Source organism: Anomaloglossus baeobatrachus, chromosome 8 (assembly GCF_048569485.1).
Source record: "Anomaloglossus baeobatrachus isolate aAnoBae1 chromosome 8, aAnoBae1.hap1, whole genome shotgun sequence".
Classification (NCBI taxonomy): Eukaryota; Metazoa; Chordata; class Amphibia; order Anura; family Aromobatidae; genus Anomaloglossus; species Anomaloglossus baeobatrachus.
The window spans coordinates 250,727,747-250,748,765 of NC_134360.1; the positions used below are offsets into that span (position 1 = coordinate 250,727,747).

A 21,019-nucleotide genomic window follows, 5' to 3' on the forward strand; every position below is an offset into this window, starting at 1 on the left:
TGATTCTTAAGGAGGTACGTGGGACCCTCGATGGCCACCAAAGAAGCAAAGGTCAAAGTGGTCATCTGAGTCCTCCAGTTGGGGTTCTTTCAGTCTGCGCAGGGGCCTTTAATGACTGCGCAGCTAGGACCTCTAGTCTGTACAGGAACCGGGCTGGTCAGGTGTAGTAGTTTTAAGTAAGACCTTATTTCATGTTATTTTCCATGTGTGCACTTTAGTGCTCATAACAGCTATAATGGAGAAGGGGGCTGGCCGGTGCAGTTTATTTCCTAAGCCAGTCCCCTTTTTTTGTCATGGGTAATGAAGAGGCACAGAAGGGAACCGGCTGATGCAACGAACCGAGCCTGACGGCCAGTCTCTTCATCATGTTACCAACACAGAGAAAAGGCAGCGCTCTCTGCCGGTGCCGGAAAGTCATAAACAGCGAAAGCTCCAGTTCACAAACTACCTGATGGGATCTAAATTCCAGGTAAGGGTGGACATTAGAAAATTAAATATATTAGTAAGGTTAACTCATTTACATTGGCAAACCACAACATAATTGTTTTATGTTTCTGGACAGCCCCTTTTAAGCTCTGCCACCTCTTAAATATCATTATTTATTATGCCCGGCAGTGACGCCCCTGTGCACCTGCTCTTCATAAAAATGTAACTCTCAATCAACGGAGCCGCAGAGAAGTTACCTGTGCGGTAAAGCTGGTGTGCCGCGCATTTTACGGAGTTACTTTCTATTTGTTTTCAGAATTGGTTAGACAAAGCAAAAGTTTGTCCAGCTATCCGAAGTGTATGGGCAGGGTCAGGTACCCGCTATAGTGCCCCCGGTGTCCTTTTATATTCCCACACAAAACATCCACCTACTATGTCCAATGCCAGTGGTCGCACATGCTCAGTAGCTTTTCTACTTTTTAATGATTCCAGTTGCAAAGTTCAGTTCAGTTTAGACATGATCCAAGTGAGAAATGTAATTCTAGGACACCCCCTTTACAGTATTCTGTTGGGTGGGACTTCATCTTCTTTTGGCTGCTAATATGACCATTAGTGCAGTTTGTATTTTAATATAATAAAATAATATACACATCATTAAATATATACTTTATTGAAGCGTGAACAAATGTGCCAACAAAACCAGTGTGAACGTGCGTCGATTCCACAGGACACTGCCCAGACCAAGAACCTGTTACAGTCCTGGATATGGAGCTATGTAGACTTAGGGTGTTCTTTGTTACTAGTAGAAGCTTTGCGAGTTTTGGCCGAGCCCCCTGCTCGCTGTGGACATGTCCTAGAAGCAGCCGATGTCTTCTCCCTCCTGGAAAAGAAAAGTCAATGGGTGAGTTTAGAAATGCTACATAGCGACTTGTATCGAAGGACAAGTAATAGTAATACTAATATTTTTTTATTTCTATAGCGCCAACATATTCCGCAGCGTATTACAATTAAGAGGAGACATGTCCAGACAATATGAGACAATACAAATAACAAAATTAAGATACCAGGAGGAGTGAGGGCCCTGCTCGCTGCTTACAGTCTATGAGGCAATGGGGGGGGCACAAAAGGTGAATGGGGGGGAAGCTTGTCATATATGGTCCAGCCATTGATTTAATAGGGGATTCCAAACCAGCTGCGTGGACCGGTCACCAGCCAGAATTTATACAGGTACAGAATGTAAAAAAAAGAGTACATGAAGATGAAGGAACCAGAAGATCCAGGGAACAAGAAATAGAAGTAAATTTTATGAAGGGCAGAAAGGGACTAATTAGATCAGGGCAGTGAGGTGATAGGCTAGTCTAATGAAATGCGTTTTTAGGGACCGCTTAAAGGTATGGATGTTGGGAATTAATCGGATTGTTCTTGGTAGTGTGTTCCAGAGCAGAGGCGCAGCTAGTGAGAAATCTTGAAGATGGGAGTGGGAGGTTCGAATTGTTGAGGATGTCAGTCTTAGGTCATTAGCAGAACGGAGGGCACGGGTGGGGTGATAGACAGAGATGAGGGAGGAGATGTAGGGCGGTGTGGAACCGTGGATAGGACAGGTAGGAGACGTAGGGCAGTGCGGAACTGTGGAGAGGATGGGTAGGTGATAGACAGAGATGAGGGAGGAGATGTAGGGCGGTGTGGAACCGTGGAGAGGACAGGTAGGAGACGTAGGGAGGTGCGGAACCGTGGAGAGGATGGGAAGGAGATAGACAGAGATGAGGGAGGAGATGCAGAACTGTAGAGAGCTTTGTGAGTGAGAGTGATAAGTTTATGTTGGATTCTGTAACGGATGGGTAACCAGTGCAATGACTGGCACAGAGCAGAGGCATCAGTGAAGCGGTTGGAGAGCAAAATAATCCTGGCTGTGGCATTCAGAATGGATTGGAGAGGGGAGAGTTTAGTAACAGGGAGACTAACTAGTAAAGAATTACAATAATTCAAGTGAGAATGAATGAGAGCAAAAGTAAGAGTTTTTGCAAAGTAAATGGTAAGAAAAGGACAAATTCTAGAGATGTTTTTCAGGTGGAGGTGACATGAACGAGCGAGTGAACGAATGTGGGGAGTGAAGGAGAGATCGGAGTCATATATAACCCCAAGACAGCGGGCGTACTGCTGGGGCGTAATGGTAGAGCCACACAACTAATACAGTGAATTGAAAGTGTTTTACAATACCGCAATTAGTCGTGCAAATTGAAGAGTTGAAGCACCCAGATTTAATGGGATTTACTCGTACAAATTGTCTTTTCAGGGAGGTAGAAAACGAACTCTAGTGCCACCTATTGGAGGCAGCAATCCCAAAAGTCAAAAGTGACTCTTTAACGAGCCTCGTCATATGACTTAATGCCCCGTTACACGCAACGGCATCGCTAATGAGATATCGCTGGGGTCACGGAATTCATGACGCACATCCGGCATCGTTAGCGACGTCGTTGCGTGTGACACGTACGAGCGACCGCTAACGATCCAAAATACTCACCTTAGCGTTGATCGTTGACACGTCGTTCATTTTCAAAATATCATTGCTCGTTCTGGATGCAGGTTGTTCGTCGTTCCTGAGGCAGCACACATCGCTACATGTGACACCCCGGGAACGACTAACAACAACGTTCCTGCGTCCTCCGGCAATGAGGTGGGAGTGACGTTCATGCGGCTGCTCTCCGCCCCTCCGCTTCTATTAGACGCCTGCCATGTGACGCCACACGAACCGTCCCCTTAGAAAAGAGGTTGTTCGCCGGCCACAGCAACGTTGTTAGGCAGGTAAGTATGTGTGACGCGTACCTCCGATATTGTTCGCCACGTGCAGCGATTTGCCCGTGATGCACAAACGACTTGGGCAAGTGCGATCGCTAGCGACATCACTAGCGATGTCGCTGTGTGTAAAGCGCCCTTTAGGATTTATGTCAGATCAGAACCTCAATTTGCAAACACGGTGTTTTGGGATGGTTGTCCCTCGTCAGTGAAAAGTATGAGATCTAATCTGGCTGTATGAGAGTCTAAGATGGGGTCTAAAGGGAAATCTATTCTCCTTTTGGAGACTGACAAACCAATCCAGCATGCTAGTGAGGAGACTTTAAGCCGTACTTTTTACCCGTACAAAACACACTGTAAATTAACATTTGGGTTTTTTTGCATCTTAGTTCTCAACGCACCTGGGACACAACTTCTTAAAGTAGAGCATTCTTAAACAAAAACAATAGCTTTGGCTTATAGAGATTGTTTGCCTCTTTTTTTCCTGCTAAATACACGCTTTAACAGGATCATGCACCATTGCTGCCAGAATAGTAAGGAAAGAGACCAGTGGGATGGATAGAATACAGGGTGGTCCAAAAGTAGGTGGACAGTGTGTGTAATAGGGATATCAAACACGGTGTAATGTGAAACTGACTCCGTTGCCCTCAGCAACCAATCAGATTCCACTTTTCATTCTTCGGAGACTCTTTGGAAAATGAAAAGTGGAATCTGATTGGTTGCTAGGGGCAACGGAGTCAGTTTCACTTTACACCATGTTTAATAGCCCTATTACACATACTGTCCACCTACTTTTGGACCACCCTGTATATGTGTGTGTGTGTGTGTGTGTGTGTGTGTGTGTATATATATATTTATATTATATTATATTATATATATATTATACATATATTATATTGTTATATATATATATATATATATATATATATATATAATATTGTATAATTTGTTATTAAAAAATAGAAACTCTTCCTAAAAAGCTCAATGGGGGACAAATCCAGACCATGGTAACATGTTTTAAGCCATGCAGGCTGCTCACAGTAGCACGAGCAACATGCACCTCAGTGTTGTCGCATTGAAAAATGGCTCCTCAGACACTTTGGATAATGATCATACCACTAGTTCCACCACCAAAAAATGCCTAGCTGTCAGTGTACCTGGAATGAAGATTAGAGGGATCCAGCTACCGTACATTATATCACCCCCCACACCATAATCTAGGGCAGGAGTGTGATTTAGCGCACAGAAACAGACAAACGGGGGAGACCAAAACTGTCACACAACACACACACACACACACACACACACACACACACACACACACATAGAAGAGCTTAGGAGGAAATGAAGAGCAGGATGGAAGCAACAAGATGATGGGTAACTCCACAACAACATCACACACAAAGCAACTTTTTTTCCAGCAGGTCTGGGACACCACAACTCAACTATAAACTATAGTTGGCATAGGTAGAACATTTCCTCCAGCCTAAAAATGAGAGGAGCAGAATGTGATCCAAGAAGCCTAAGTAGCAGGTTAGCAGAGGTTAACTCTTGCTAGCCTGTCTATGGATGAGCAGACAGCAGGTCGATGCCGGAGTCTGCTTGAGTTGAACAGAAACACCAGAGAAACCATCGGACGGAGTGTCAGACTGTGCAATGTGAACAGAGCCTGACGCCATAATGACTGTCAGCGAGTTTTGTGCAACACTCTGTGTGACAACATATCACCATTGTGAGTGGAGAAAAGGGTATGAATGGGTCTTTTCATCAATGGGGGCTCGGCAGTCAGACCCCCCACCTGTACATATGTGACAACTTTCAATGTTGTATTAACCCTTCAGTGACTTACTGACCAGCTTTTTTAGGCATTCATCAGCTCTACAATCGAGGTCTAATGTATAAAAACCAATGATATTAATACTAAACTGATCGTAACGCTATAATAGTAATACTCTGCATAGAGAATGCATGTTACACCACGACTTTACACCAGAGCCGTAATTATTTCTACTGTTGACATTTAACAAACAATACAAACAATATATATATTTTTTCCATTAGAAATAGACAAAGTACAATGAGTGAATATTATTTTCTCGCCGTTCTGTAAACACCTCCCACACACATTTTTCTGATTACCGCTAACCTAATAGTGTCCTTCTTAACTTTTCCTCTCCCGCTGATCCTATTTATAGTGGTCCCTTTTCACGCAGAAATCTAATAACGTCTGTGATTTTACAAAGTGAGATTGTAAAACTGCAATGTGTATTTATGCCAATGCTGTGCGCGGACAAAGTCGCTTCCGGTGGTGGCGCACCAAAGCCGGCACACCGCGGAGACGGCGCCGGGCGGCTGTGCTGCTTTCAGTAATATAATGTAGCGCTGCAGCTAACTGTAGATTCTGATTACTAACTACTCGACAGGGTAATTGTAGCAAAATGATATTTTTGTAAGCACTCCACGGGAGACCAGCCAAGGTGTGCGGTCGCTGCAGACTCCTTAATGGACACTTTTAGCTAAACCTGTGTTTTCGGTTAGATAAAAATGCTCTCTATTAATGACAGTCACACCGAGTCTTTTATAGATATAGAACAGGCGAGTGTGGGTGGAAGATGACATATAATAATTATGGAAGGGTTGACATGGGGAGTCATATCCCCTCCTCCATATATAATTAGCCTTTAATCTGAAATGACTCCTATTAATGGATGTTATGTCTGTAAAAATCACTTTATAGAACACGTCGTTCTTTTAAAAATGCAATGTTCTTTTACTATCGGAATATGTTTCCTATAGGGGTGCAGAGGGAGCAGGTGCACTTGCGACCTTGTGTCTGCGGGGCCCGAAGGCTCTATGTGCACAATAAATAAATACCTAACAAATTATATCTACCGTGTTCTTCCAAAAATAAGCCCTTACCCAAAAATAAGCCCGAGCAGGAATTTTCGGCCTTTTCGTAGCAAGGTTTAAATATAAGCCCTACCCCGAAAATAAGCCCTAGTCATGGTTCAATAATGAAGTGTCCATGCAGCTAAAAAATTTAAAGATACTCCCGAAGACTTCATTATAGAAATACCCCCAAAAGAGAGAAAAGAGAAGACCCCGCAATCATACTCACCAGATGTCGAATGGGAGGACCTGCAGCGGAACGCACACCCACCCAAAAATAAGATCACACACCGACACATATCAGATCGCACACCCACACGGATCAGATGGCACACCCACACACATCAGATCACACACAAACACACATCAGATTGCACCCACACACTCATACACACACCCACATATCAGATCACACACACACATCAGATCGCACACCTACACACATCAGATCTCACTCACACACATCAGATCTCACACACTCATCTACATACACCCACACATCAGATCGCACACCCACACACATCAGATCGCACCCACACACATCAGATCTCACACACTCATCTACATACACCCACACATCAGATCGCACACCCACACACATCAGATCGCACCCACACACTCATACACACACCCACACACCAGCTCGCACAACCACACATCAGATCACACACCCACACATATCAAATCGCACACACAATCACACATCAGACTGCACACACACATACATACACACATTAGGTCGCACACTCACTCACCACATCCATCGATACCAATTGCTTCTGACCGGCAGAGAATCCTGGGACACAGTGCGATGGAGCGCATATGTGACGCCCTGGCCAGGCCAGGTAGTCACAAATAGGGCCCAGCATTACACCTGTCCCTCATTGGTAACATACAGCCAAACATTTAAACCCTAGTCACCCCCCTCAGGGCTCGATGGACACACCAGGGGGCGGAACCAGGCGGTTGGAAGAGACACACCAAGGAGTTCAGATAGCCTGGGGTGGGAAAGTAGCCAGATAAGGTTGAGAGTTCCAAGCTGGAGAGGTGTGTAGGCTGGAGCTGTGTGCAGCTCCAGCAGAGGAGAAAAAACAATTTGAGCAGGTGCCAGGGTAGGAGCCCTGGTACCTTTGGCTATGAAGCAGACGGCAGTCTCCGTCTGCAGGAGCCGGGAAGACGGCTCGGTGAAACCGAGGTGGACCGGGACAGGGTTGTAGCCCGCCAGTACTGACCCGGGGAACCGACTCGGAAAGCGGAGCACCAAGGGGGGTACTCAGACCCTGAAGCTAGGTCCAGAAGCTACTGGGGACTAGCTAATTAACTGATTGCGGCCAGGACTAGAGGTCCTGTCCCACCCAAAGTCCCGACTGAAGGCAACAGCCCAACGAGGGGGATAAGCGGCCACTGCCACGGCTCTGAGATCCCACGGGCCAGCGTCTGCGGGCAAAGGGCTCCTTAGGCAACCACAAGCCGGGAGCGGACTCCTGAAGTTGTAAGCACAGGCAGTCCACCATGCAACACAGATGCGGGAGAAAGACAGAGACCACCAGCCAGGTGGGGGACCAGACTGCAGCCGGCTGCGGTCACCGACCACCATCACCTTGGTTTACCAGAGACTCGTGTGTTTACTAATAGTGAGTACATCAGCACCCTCCGGTCGCCCATCTCCCTGCACCGCCAAACACCCCCAACGGGTCCTGGGGCCACCATCCCTGCCCACGGAGGGGTTAACAACTTGCCAAACATCTCCCTCGGGTGCCCCGTAACTGCAGCGGTGGTGTCCACCTTCACCACATCCCGTGGGTGGCATCACAAACTTAACACGGCTCCGGCCGTACATCTACGTCCCCAAACCACAACCCCCTTTCAGTCGAAGTGACCGCGAGACCCCCGGGTCCGGAGACCCTCGAGCCACCCACTGAAGGTCCAGATCCGAGCGGCTCGGCTGCCGAGCACAGGGCGGTACACATAGAGGACCTTCGGTGGAACCACCACCAAGTCCTCCATGCGTTCCACTGCACTGTGTCGCGGGCGGAGGAGGGGACGCCGCGCTCTCCCCACTGCTCGGGTCCGGCTGCCGAGGCCGCTGCGGCCTGCTGCTGCTCGGTGGCTCGAGCGATGGGCCGGATCCCGGGGACTCTGGCGGCGCTCCTCGCCCGTGAGTGAAAGGGGGTTGTTGGGTGTGGGAATTGTTTATTGTCCGTGACGCCACCCACGGTTGTGGTGATTTGTAGACACCACCGCTGCTCAGTATGGGGATCCCGGGAGTGATGGTATGGGGCAGCTGGATGTTAATCCTCCCCTCCGTGGGTAGGGGGTTTGGTGGTCCCGGGGCCCAGTGATGAGGTGGGTGATGCAGGACTTGGTGGGATGCAGGGACGCGGGGGCAGCTCTGTGCCTTGCGGCACTGTGGTACTCACTCAGCCTGAGATGATGACACAGTTCTCGGTAAAACACACGGCTGGAAAGACGGTTCCCACGGACGGCTGCACTTGCTTTTCCCCAGTAGTTGATGGTGACGGTCACTTTTCCTGCACCTAATGTTTCTGTGTTGGTAGCGATGGGTTCCCACCGGTTACCCACTCCTCGGCTTCAATCTGGGCCGAAGGAGCCCTACTTTGCCCGCAGGCGCTGGCCCTGAGAAACTGGTGCCCTGGCGGTGGCGGTGTCTCTCTGTTACGGTTGGACTGTTGTCTTCAATCGGGACTTGGTTGCTGGGAGACAGTCGTCCCCTTCACTGACGGATTTGGCAAATTATGGCGACTCCTAGCCTTGCCGGGATCCGAAAGGCCCCTGCCCTGGTGCTGACTGTTCTTTGTATACCGCTCCGGTACCGCCGGGTCACTACCCGTCCACGGTCCTTCCAGCAACTTCCAAGCAGTCACCCCTGCAGACAGTCACCGCCGTCTGCTGACCTTGCTGTCTCTCAGTCCGGGGCACACACCCGGACCAACTTCAGGCTTTACAAACTGTCACTTTTCTCTTGCTCCTCTACCACTCCTTCCACTTCACTGTTTACTCCTTCCCGTCCCTAGCTGGACTCTTCCTCAGACTCTAGTCTGGCTTCAACTGCCTGGTTTTCCCGCCTCCAGGGCTGTGAACTCCTCGGTGGGCGGAGCCCCTGGTGTGGACACCAGCTCCTGGAGGAAGGCAACAAGGATTTTAGGTTAGCTTTGGTGTTCCTAACTGGGGTGTAGGGTGTGGTGGTGTTATGACCTGTGACCCCTGGCTTGCCCAGGGCGTCACAACTGCGTCCTATCTTCCCGTGCTGGCCGGAAGCAAGCGGTATCACTGGATGTGGTGACTGTGTGTGTGTGTGTGTGTGTGTGTGTGTGTGTGTGTGCGAGCGATCTGATGTGTGATTGTGTGTGTATGAGTGTATGCGATTTCACGTGTGTGTGTGTGTGTCAACCAGAAGCAGGAGAGCACTGCTGTGGAGCATAACTGCTAAGAGCGCCAGCCAAAGATCGCAGGAGGACCTGGGGGCAACGCAGACGTCCGAGGTCTGGTAAGTATGACTTTCCTGAGAAGGGGGGGACGTCCTGCTTTTTGGCGGGTAAACTTACCCCCAACCATGTTTCCCCAAGAATAAGACCTACCTGAAAATAAGCCCTAGCACTTTTTTCGGGTCAAAAAAAAAATATAAGACTGTGGTAGGGGGTGCCTGTTCCAGATTTTGTATTAGGGTCCATAATCTTAAAGAAGACCTATAACCAGGACAAATATGTACAGTTTTTCTTATTTTATTTCTGTTGCTTCCATTTTTATAAACATTTTATTTTCAACATTTTTAAACATCTTAATTATTTTCTAAATCTGCCATTTGGTTCCATACGGGCCTTTATTTAGTGAGATGAACAAGGAGGAGTATCACACAGGATCCTCAGGGGCGTGTCTTTAGGCTGCTCTGCATTGTTACCCTGAGAGCACATACCTCTTGATAAAAAAAATATAACAATTCGCACTAAATAAAAGGCCCATATCTCAGGAACTATATCTTAGATTTAAAAAAAAGAAATGATGGGTCTGCTTGAATATTTCAACTCTGATTTCATCTTTGATTTTGTGTCACAGGATAGTGCACTGAGGTTACAATGCTAACCACTGAGCCACTGTGCACATTGTTTTGCTCTTCATCTGGCCCAGACCTTCATCAAAGCGTTTTTCTGTTACATTTTGTCTGTAGCTGTTTTTAATCTTGTTCCTACTACTCCCCCCTATTTTGTGGCTGGTATGTTGACCTAATTCCCTTTTAAGACTTTTTTCTGTGTTGTCCTAGGTGTCACTTAAAGGGAATCTGCCAGCAGGTTCTTGCTATGTAATCTGAAGAATGCATGATGTTAATGGACAGATTTCAGGGATGTGTTTCTTTTCACACTATGTGCTGTTGATTACCTGAATTGTTTGTTTTAGCTTCAGAAGATTATAATTGCTGGAAAGGTCAGCTAGAGATCAGCTAATCCACCACATACCCCTGCTGTGATTAGCACCTCCCTGTCTATGGACATTGTAAATAAAGAGCCTGGTGTGGGTGGGGACAGCTTTCGGAGCTCTGCTACAGGCTAAATCTAAAATCTCTGATTGTGTTAGAACAGCTGCAGCCAGTAATCTAAGTAATACATCATTAGATTCAGAATCTCTTTACCTACATTATGCTGCTCTCAGATCACATAGCTAAAAGACTGCAGACAGATTACCTTTAATACAGGGCCACGGATGTCAGACAATTCTATGCTACGTCCCCCTGAGGCTGGCAACGTAAATCATCCCAAGTGACTTCTCACAAATCCTTCCTCTATGGTTTTGTTGCAAGGGATGAATAGACCCCATACACCTGAATTTGTTGGGGGCGAAAAAAGCAGCGTCTCTTGGATGTTTGCACGGAGCAGCCAACATGCACCAAGTCCATCCATGATTTTCCGATTTTCTGGGATACACATTATAGCTTGCGGAATATCGCTGGCCTCAGACGTGCAATAGTTAAATCTTAAAGCGCAGATTATGTCTCTGCTCTCGTAAGCCGCAGCCTATTGTACTCTGCACTGACCATTACTTTAACTGCACGTGTATGCGGGTGCTCAATAAATTGGCACAATTTTCCCCATAAGGTCCCTGAAATCTGCTTATCCCGATGTATTATAAAAGGATTATAGTCTGTGTTCCTTGTCCCCGCTGTTTTGTTTATGCTTTAAACCCTACTGTGTCTTTGAATAGTGACCCCTTTCCATTGGATAAAATTATTCACAAATCTCCTGGACCCATCACTTTTAAGTGAAACTAGCTTAAATGAGCATTAATGAACGGGAAACAACAAGGTGTAGAGTCCCCCCGGTTTAATTACATAGCTCCGCACAAACACTATATTCTAATTAAGCATCATGTCTGGCGCTCCCAACAATGCCTCCGATTCATGCTAAATCAGAGCCTCCTAACCTTTCCTTTCAGCTGAGGCAGCCAGTCACTCATCTAATCCCTCCGGTCTGGGTAAACACACAGCAAGAACAATCGCGTCCTTCTATTTATACCACAGATCATTCAGATCATAGGCCCCTGAGACTCCAGCATGGCAGGAGTTAAAGCAAAAAAAAAAAAGGTAATTAGGTAGAATTACTGCCCCGGTATCTTTTATTCTGGGCTTTGCTTCCTGCAAAAGTCCAATTGTCACAAGCGTAAAATAAAAAACCTTCCAGCGCACCCCTTCCCACTAAATTAACTTGAAATATAAGTCCCTTAGTTGCTCTCTTGTGTAAAGTTTGTAAATATTCTCCTATCTGAGTTATCTGAAACAGATGCTGGGTGATGAGCAACACTGGTACCCATTAAGGTGCCTAAAAAGGTTGTTGCTGAGACTTCCTAGCCCATTACTGGCATATTCTGTATAGTCAAGCCATTGCTATGAACTAGTAACCCATAAATCAGGAAAATAACAAAACCACACGAGAAGTTGGAAACTAAGCTGACCGCAATCCCCTGTCTATTGGACAACACTAAAAGTAGCAGTGGGATGTTCCTAACACGCCTAGACACCTCGTCACTGCCAGACAAACTTGCTACACCTCAAAAATAGAAATGAGGAATTCTAACTTGCCTTGGAGCAGTCCCCCAAGGAAATAGCAAGCCCCCAACATGCAACAACGGTGATGTAAGAAAGCACAATACACAGAAAATATAGATTCGCAAAGGTGAGGCCCGACCTACTAGATACACCAGGACAGAAAAGATAATGGATTGCGGCCAGCAAAAAACGCTGCAAAAAGTACCAAACTCCTGATAGAAAAAATATCTGAGACCACATGGTCTCTCCCCCACTATATCAGGTACTCTTGTGCCAGAAACTTTAAACAGAACTGCAGATATAATGGGGAGAAACAAAATCACAGAACAAATAATATTCAAAAGTGCAAATAATCCAAAGCATGAACAGGGAGAAAGCTCCTTTTCTTGCTGGAGGAACTGCCCTGCTCACAAAAGCAGAAAGACAGATTCTCACATACAACTAACCAAACACAGAACCAAATGAAATAAGCAGAAACAACCTTAAGTGCAATTCCAGCAATTAAGTACAGAAACTAGCAAACTTATCTGGAGTAGATTCAGGCACAGAAGAAATGGGAGAAACTGAAGAGAAAACTCCCAGCCATCTTCAGAAGCAGGCAGGAAACAGTCAACACCGGTGGCCGTCAGGCAGAAAGTGCTCTCCTAAATACACTAGGCTGATCTGCAATAGGACTTCCTGGATTTCTAATTAATTCCATCAGCTGTTTGAGTCACAGATTCAGAGACACAGCTCCACTACCATTCCTGACCACCAGAGGGAGCTCGAATGATATTCACATCAGGCCATGTAGTCCATAATTATAGGTGCACCTACCAGAAGAGCAGGTATAGAAACTGCTTTGCTATGGGTTCCACAACCTCCACATAGAACTAAAGAGCATATGGAATGGCTATGAATGATGGAAGGAAGAGGGGAGTCGAATATTATATGGGGGAAAATGGGTAATTGTTGTACCCTTGTTATGTATAGTATCACTCTGCTTCCCCTATATTTTTCATTTTCCTAATACTATGGAATTATCATGCCGTGATGTCACATTGATGGACCCTCAGGACATGGAATGAAGCTGCATTCTTGACCGAAACTTTATTCAAGCACTGATCTATTAATTCCTGGGGCCCCCACTGGAACATTTACTAAAAACTAGATCTCATCAATCCTTCTTGCAGCAGTAAGAAGCCTCTTCCCCCTCCTTGAAGCAAAGCATCATCAGTGACGTTCATTTCAGGGGCTGTGCTCATCCCTGTTCTATTGAGTATGCTTCAATTGTCAATTCTAAAGCCCGCTTTACACGCTGCAATGTATCTTACGATGTGTTGGCGGGGTCACGTCGTAAGTGACGCACATCCGGCATTGTAAGTACATTGCAGTGTGTGACAGGTACGTGCGATTGCGATTGGACGGTAAAACGTTCATCGCATACACATCGTACCTGTCTCTAGAATTGCATGTCAGGTTGTTCATCGTACCCGGGGCAGCGCACATCGCAGTGTGTGACACCGCGGGAACGATGAACAGATCTTACCTACATCCTGCGGCTCCCGGCCGGTAATGCGGAAGGTAGGAGGTGGGCGGGATGTTTACGTCCCGCTTAGCTCCGCCCCTCCGCTTCTATTGGCCGGCTGCCGTGTGACGTCGATGTGACGCCGAACGTCCCTCCCACTCCAGGAAGTGGACGTTCGCCGCCCACATCAAGGTCGTATGGAAGGGTAAGTACGTGTGACGGGGGTTACTCGTATGTGCGACACGTTCAACAAATTGAACGTGCCACACATACGATGGGGGCGTTGCAAATCGCATACGAAATCGTATGCGAAATTGCAACGTGTAAAGCAGGCTTTATGGATGTTTAGTAGATCTTTATACTTTTGATAAAAAATTTTCAAATGTTTCCTCTAACTATTCACAAACAAAACGTACACTGGGGGCAGAGGCTACAATCACAACCTCCGCCGCCTCCCTGAAATGAAGCGTCATCAGTACCACCCATATGCTTCGGTTGTCAATTCCTATGGATGATCAGTAGAGTCTGTCACTAGTTCCCCAGTGCTGTCACCCCAGCTGTCTTCAATCAATCTGCAATTTTACAAGTGGACACAATTGTGTAGTTGAACAATATTTATTGCTTATTTTTAAATTTTTGAAAAAAATAAAAAACTGAAAATTGGGGCCTGCAATATTATTCATCCCCTGTAAGTGAATACTTTGTAGCGCCCCCTCTTGCTGCGATTACAGCTGCAGTCTGTTGGGGTATGTGTCTATCAGTTTTGTACATGGAGAGGCTGAAATTCTCGCCCATTCTTCCTTTGTAAACAGCTGGAGCTGAGTGAGGTTGGATGGAGGCGTTTGTGAACAGCAGTTTTCAGCTCTTTCCACAGATTCTCGATTGGGTTCAGGTCTGGACTGTGACTTGGCCATTCTAACACTTGGATACGTTTGTTTGTGAACCATTCCATTGTAGATTTTGCTTTGTTTGGGATCATTGTCTTGTTGAAAAACAAATCTCCGTCCCAGTCTCAGGTCTTTCGCAGACTTAAACAGGTTTTCTTCAAGAATGGTCCTGTATTTGGCTCCATCCATCTTCCCATCAATTTTAACCATCTTCCCTGTCCCTGCTGAAGAAAAGCAGGCCCAAACCATGATGCTGCCACCACCATGTTTGACAGTGGGGATGGTGTGTTAAGGGTGATGAGCTGTGTTGCTTTTATGCCAAACATATTGTTGGGCATTGTGCCCAAAAAGTTTGATTTTGGTTTCATCTGAGCAGAGCACCTTCTTCCACATGTTTGGTGTCTCCAGGTGGCTTGTGGCAAACTTTAAACAACACTTTTTATGGATATCCTTGAGAAATGGCTTTCTCTTTGCCACTCTTCCATAAAGGCCAGATTTGTGCAGTGCACGACTGATTGTTGTCCTATGGACAGACTCTCCCACCTCAGCTGTAGATCTCTGCAGATCATCCAGAGGGATCATGGGCCTCTTGGCTGCATCTCTGATCAGTCTTCTCCTTGTGTGAGATGATAGTTTGGATGGACGGCCGGGTCTTGGTAGATTTGCAGTGGTATGATGCTCCTTCCATTTCAATATGATCGCTTGCACAGGGCTTCTTGGAATGTTTAAAGTTTTTTGTAACCAAATCCGGCTTTAAACTTCTCCACAACAGTATCACGGACCTGCCTGTTGTGTTCCTTGGTCTTCATGATGCTCTCTGTGCTTTACACAGAACCCTGAGACTATCACAGAGCAGGGGCATTTATACGGAGACTTGATTACACACAGGGGATTATATTTATCATCATCAGTCATTTAGGACAACATTGCATCATTCAGAGATCCTCAATCAACTTCTGGAGGGAGTTTGCTGCACTGAAAGTAAAGGGGATGAATATTATTGCACGCCCCAATTTTCAGTTATTTATTTTTTATAAAAGTTTAAAATAAGCCATAAATTTCCTTCAACTTCTCAATTGTGTCCACTTGTGGTTGAGTTTTCGCAGAACATTAAAATTTTTATCTTTATGTTTGAAGCCTGAAATGTGAGAAAAGGTTGCAAAATTAAATGGGGTTGAATACTTTCGCAAGGCACTATATATATATATATATATATATATATATATATATATATATATATATATATAAAAGGCTACTATTCCTAATTCTGCACTGAGAAAACTGAGTTATGTAACGGAGTGCAGACTGTTATTTATGGGTTTGACACCAGTGAAAACAAAATATGTTCCAGCCAGTTATGTTTTGCATGACGGAGGCGAGAAACACCGAATTAAGAAAAATATTTAGCCTGTGTTCCCTGTTCTGCTGCCATCTCATAAGTAGCTCCGCTTCTTGCAATGACGAGCAGCAGGAGGTAGAGAACAGAAGAGCCGTAAAGTGCGTGGGCAGCGAATAGTGATGACTCTCATCTACCGGGTGTCTTTGTGTGCATGTCTTATCATCGAAAATAGTCTACCCCCCTCAGTCAGGAAAACATCTCATGCCCTGCAGGTGTGGAGAACACTTCTGTGGACACAAGCGTTGCTGAAAGTTTTACAAAAAGTCAAGATACGTTTTTTGATTATTAAGTTACTAAGATGCAAAACAAAATATGTTAAAGAAATCCCAGATACCGAACATGTCCATGTGCAGCCGGTGTTTTGCTACCGAGTCTCCAAGGGCACTCGTAGGATATATACCGAAATTAATAACTCTCCCCCTAATGGTGACGGGGCTGGAAGGAACTCCTTGTTGGTATATACTGTGTATACCAACCATATAGTCATTACCAACCTCCTTATTGCAACAGCACAGTGCACTATTTCAAGCATTATCCAAAAAATGTCTTCTGTAACTCGTAGGTGACTTCTTAAACTGGAAATATGCATTAGATTATTATTAGTGTCCAAAGCTATTAATTTTGTAGGGACCAGACCAGCCAACCATCTAATGTAGGTAGGGGGTGACCAAACTTTCACCAATTCCAACCCATGGGCAAAGTATGGATTGGGCATGTTTGATTTCAATAGGATCTGTCCTTTTGTTCTTAAAGGCTTATTCCCAAAATCACGTTATTCCCTATTCATAAGATATGTGATAACTTGCTGATCGATGGGTGAGACCTCCAACAATCCTGAGATTGGGGTGCTGGAAGCCAGTTATGGGTATTGAAAGAAGTAGAGGTGCACACTCTCAACCTCTGATCCATTAATTGTCTATGCTCCCCCATTATGTAGTAATGTCTCCCATCCTGTACTAATGTCTCCCATCCTGGCCCCTTCCTGGTATATAAGTCCCCATCCTGGTAAATGCAGCATGTCCTCATCCTGAGCTCCTTTTTAATATATATTCCTCCCATTCTGAGCCCTTTCCAGATATGTCCCCCATCCTCTGCCACTTCCAGGTATATATGTCCCCCATCCTGGCCCCTTCCTGGTATATAAGTCCCCATCCTGGTAAATGCAGCATGTCCTCATCCTGAGCTCCTTTTTAATATATATGCCTCCCATTCTGAGCCCTTTCCAGATATGTCCCCCATCCTCTGCCACTTCCAGGTATATATGTCCCCCATCCTGGCCCCTTCCTGGTATATAAGTCCCCATCCTGGTAAATGCAGTATGTCCTCATCCTGAGCTCCTTTTTAATATATATGCCTCCCATTCTGAGCCCTTTCCAGATATGTCCCCCATCCTCTGCCACTTCCAGGTATATATGTCCCCCATCTTGGCCCTTTCCTGGTATATAAATCCCCATCCTGGTAAAGACAGCATGTCCTCATCCTGAGCTCTTTTTTTTTTAATATATCTGCCCTCCATTTTGGGCCCCATCCAGATATGTCCCCCCTCCTCTGCCCCTTTCTGATATATATGTCCCCCGTTCTGCCGCTGTTCTCTAATGCATGAAAAAAAAATACATTCTTCTCCCCTTCCCCTGCTCCCACAACACACGCATCCTCGTCTGTAGCTGGCACAGAGGCTGGCTACTAATATCTGCATGCCTGCTATGGGTAACACATGACGTCACTGTCATGAAACGCCAATGCCTGGCATGCCGATAACATCTGTCAGGCTCTGATTGGCTGTCAGCATCTATTGTGATGCAGGGAGGTAGCGAGACTTTGTAAGTTGTACATTGGTCATTGGTAAAATACTAGAGGGGAGATATGTATTGCTGAGATTATTAGCCTCAGTGATGTGAACACAGATATATGGTCCAGTATGCTAGGTACTGAGAGGGTTAAGGGAGGAATTTCTACGCTCACCTGCTGTTCCGACTGCTGCTCCTAACGGGTGCTTGGGATCCACCGGTAAGTACTGACCGGTAAGGTACTGCAAGGGAAAAGAAAATTGAGGACCCAGCACGATTTTTCTTATTTAGGTAAAAAACATCAAGGCTTTATTTGAAAAGGTTAAAAATAGTGACAATGTGAAGACCTAGATAATGATAACAAAAAAGGGGGGGCTTAACGCGTTTCGGACTTCATTTTTAAAAACATGCGGAGTCCTTAATCATAAGTGACTTAGTCCGAAACGCGTTAAGCCCCCCCTTTTTTGTTATCATTATCTAGGTCTTCACATTGTCACTATTTTTAACCTTTTCAAATAAAGCCTTGATGTTTTTTACCTAAATAAGAAAAATCGTGCTGGATCCTCAATTTTCTTTTCCCTTGGCTGAGAGGGTTAAACAGGCTTTAACAGGGCAGGGTTTTTTGTGAACAGCTAAGGAGATGGATGGGACGGCTGTTCACCATATCTACTCCTTTAGAGTGTTAGGGTGTGGTCCAGCAGGCAAACGTAAGGCCTCTGGAACCACTTTGTGTTCTGTGTATGGAGGTTACAGACCTCCAAAGTGGTGCGCTGTTTATCAGAAGAGCGAAATCCTGTGTCTGAGCAGGCGGACCCCCAGCATGCAAGTGAGTTGCAATACCACAGCCTCAAGACATGTCAGCTGAAGCTGAAATAGGCGGTGGTGGACCCTCCTCTGACATGGGTGCGACTGCGATCGTTAGACCCCTGGCTGATATTAGCTGATCGCTGAAGGTGCTGAATCCTTACAAATTCCATAGTGATAGGCTATCAATATTCGAGTCGATTTAAGAGTAATTTATTCACCCCAGGGAAAACTAAGGGGGACTTGTCTCGCCCCAGGGCTATGGGCTACTTGGTCCCGGGTGGCGTACTTACTGGGACAGTTCACTGGGTGGCCGTTGCCCGGTTCCGTGACCCTGGGGGTCACTTTAAAAAGGGGTTATTTACAGGGGATTGATAAAGTTTTTGTCGTGACGCCACTTGCGGGTTGCGGCTATATGGATGGAGCGGCCGCTGCACAGTTTCTCACTACTGGGGCTGGTATTAGTGGTAGCCTGGATGTTGGGCCCTACTTGCACCAGGCCCCAAAGGATAGATGATGTTGTTGGGCGCGGAAAGAATGTAGGCCACACAAGGGATTGCAGTGTAACTGGTTTCTTTATGCACAGCATTGTTATGGCTGGCAACCCGATGAAGGCTGGTCCTCACCACTTGTCCCCTTAGTTCCAGTGTTGGTGTGGTGACTTGGTGGCTTCTTTCCCCTGCACCTGTCTCTGGTTGGTGGGTCCCCATGGCTTGGAGCATCTGGGGGTCCCCTCCTGGTGGTCTTTCAGTCTTTGTCCGTATAAGAGGTAGCTTTGAACCCTGTGGGGTCGGTTCCTCTGGTCCTGTTCCCTGGTTCTCCCGCTGCTACTGTTTCCTGAACTTTACGGTCGGTGAGGTCCTGGATGGTCCCCCTCACCGTGCAGATTTTATCAGGTCTGCCTGGAGCATTTGCCTGACCTAGGGCTCTGTACCCCGTCAGTGCTATGGTTCCGGGAGTACTCCATCGTACTCCACCGGCAACCACACGCCTGGGCCCTCAGGTCACCGTCTCACTCTTTTGTCAGTATGGTTACGTCAGTCTCCTCTCACTTTCACTTACTGACTCTGACTGTCTGGCCCCTCCTCCCTAGTTGTCGTCTGGTGGACTGGATCGGCTCCACCCTTAGGTGGCCATCCATTGGGTCCAACCCTAGCCCGTCACCAGTCTTTGGGAATGGGAAAAAACAAGGATTAAGATGAATGTTTTGTTGTTACCGACACTGGTCTTCTGAGTCCCTGGGGGTAGGCCCTGCATCCTGGTTAGGATGCAGTTCCCTGTAGCTCCTGATGGCTTCAGGGGCGCTACAGACTCACTATCACTTTATATAAGTTTTGTATATGTCCGATAACATATTCTAACATATAGGGGGCACTAATTTCTTCATCTTTGTGATCAGGATCCATCAACACAATGTTCTATGGGAATCACGTAACTGATCCAATTAAACATCATATTTTATATTTAGCTGACAAACATTTCGGGAGCAACCGGAACGTCTCTCGCCGTAGAACTGAATATCCATTAATTCTGTGTTCCATCATCTAATGCCGCGTAAAGAAATATGTCATCGCCATATTGGCGGCATAATAAAATCTAGTTCATAAACATGTATTTCTGTGCAGCGACAGACAAGGCCTGACCTTACTGTAATTGGTTTTCTGCAGTTGCAAGCAGAGCGACCCCAGTGTTAAGCAGAATTATCAGGATAATTAGCAAGTCGGCGAGAATAGAAAGTTCTCATACTGTGCACTCTGCATGTTATTACAGCAGACGCAAAACTGGGGGTTTTTCTTCTTCTTCTTTTCAGATTTCATGCAAGAAACTTCTGAGCTGTTTTATATGAAGCCAGAAAGGAAAAATGTGCCGTAGATATCAAATACGACGGATACACTGTGCACCCCCGAGCATTTGTGCTGGACTCATTTAGGGGATTTATTATATGTAATCATAAGCACAGAGGTGGGAGAAGCCGTACCGCTTCCAGAATCGAAGACATGCAAGGCGGCGGCATCTCGCCATGAAGGAGGCTATATATAGGCCTATAATTGGAGCGTTAAGTGGGTTATATGACATTAGGGGGGCCGCGTTTATTTTTTCCAACAATGCCACTCTTGTCTGAAGGATGTGCCTGGTATTGCAGCTCAGCCACATTCACTATATAACATATTTTGGCCCCTTAGTGAAATCCGTTGTACACCTACGATGGTTGCGCACACTGCTTAAAGGAGTTGTCCACTACTAGGACAAACCCTTCTGATTCCACACGTTTCCCCCCAGGTTTAATAATAAAGTGTATACTCACCTCCTGTACTGGCACCGTTCCAGCAGTGTCCTGGCTAGCGGTGCCGGGGCTCACGTGCAGTTGTGACGTCAAGCGAGCCCAGTGTCCAATCAGCCCCGACTTTCTTTTCGCACCTTTGGACCAAATGAACAACCAACAGGAAGTGAGAGGTAACTGCAATTAACTCG

General features: G+C 46.2%; 1 protein-coding gene across 7 annotated transcripts in view; it reads right to left on the bottom strand.

Annotated features, from left to right (window-relative positions):
* Positions 1 to 1,080: 1,080 nt before the first annotated feature.
* The window catches only part of LOC142249007 (cytosolic carboxypeptidase 6-like), a 2,064,630-nt gene continuing 2,044,691 nt past the window's right edge, over positions 1,081 to 21,019 (bottom strand). For all 7 annotated transcript variants that reach the window (XM_075320539.1, XM_075320540.1, XM_075320543.1 and 4 more), the window contains one exon: positions 1,081 to 1,306. In XM_075320539.1, the coding sequence (XP_075176654.1) occupies positions 1,198 to 1,306 (109 nt within the window). In that variant the 3' untranslated portion in view covers positions 1,081 to 1,197. The remainder of the gene's footprint in view (positions 1,307 to 21,019) is intronic.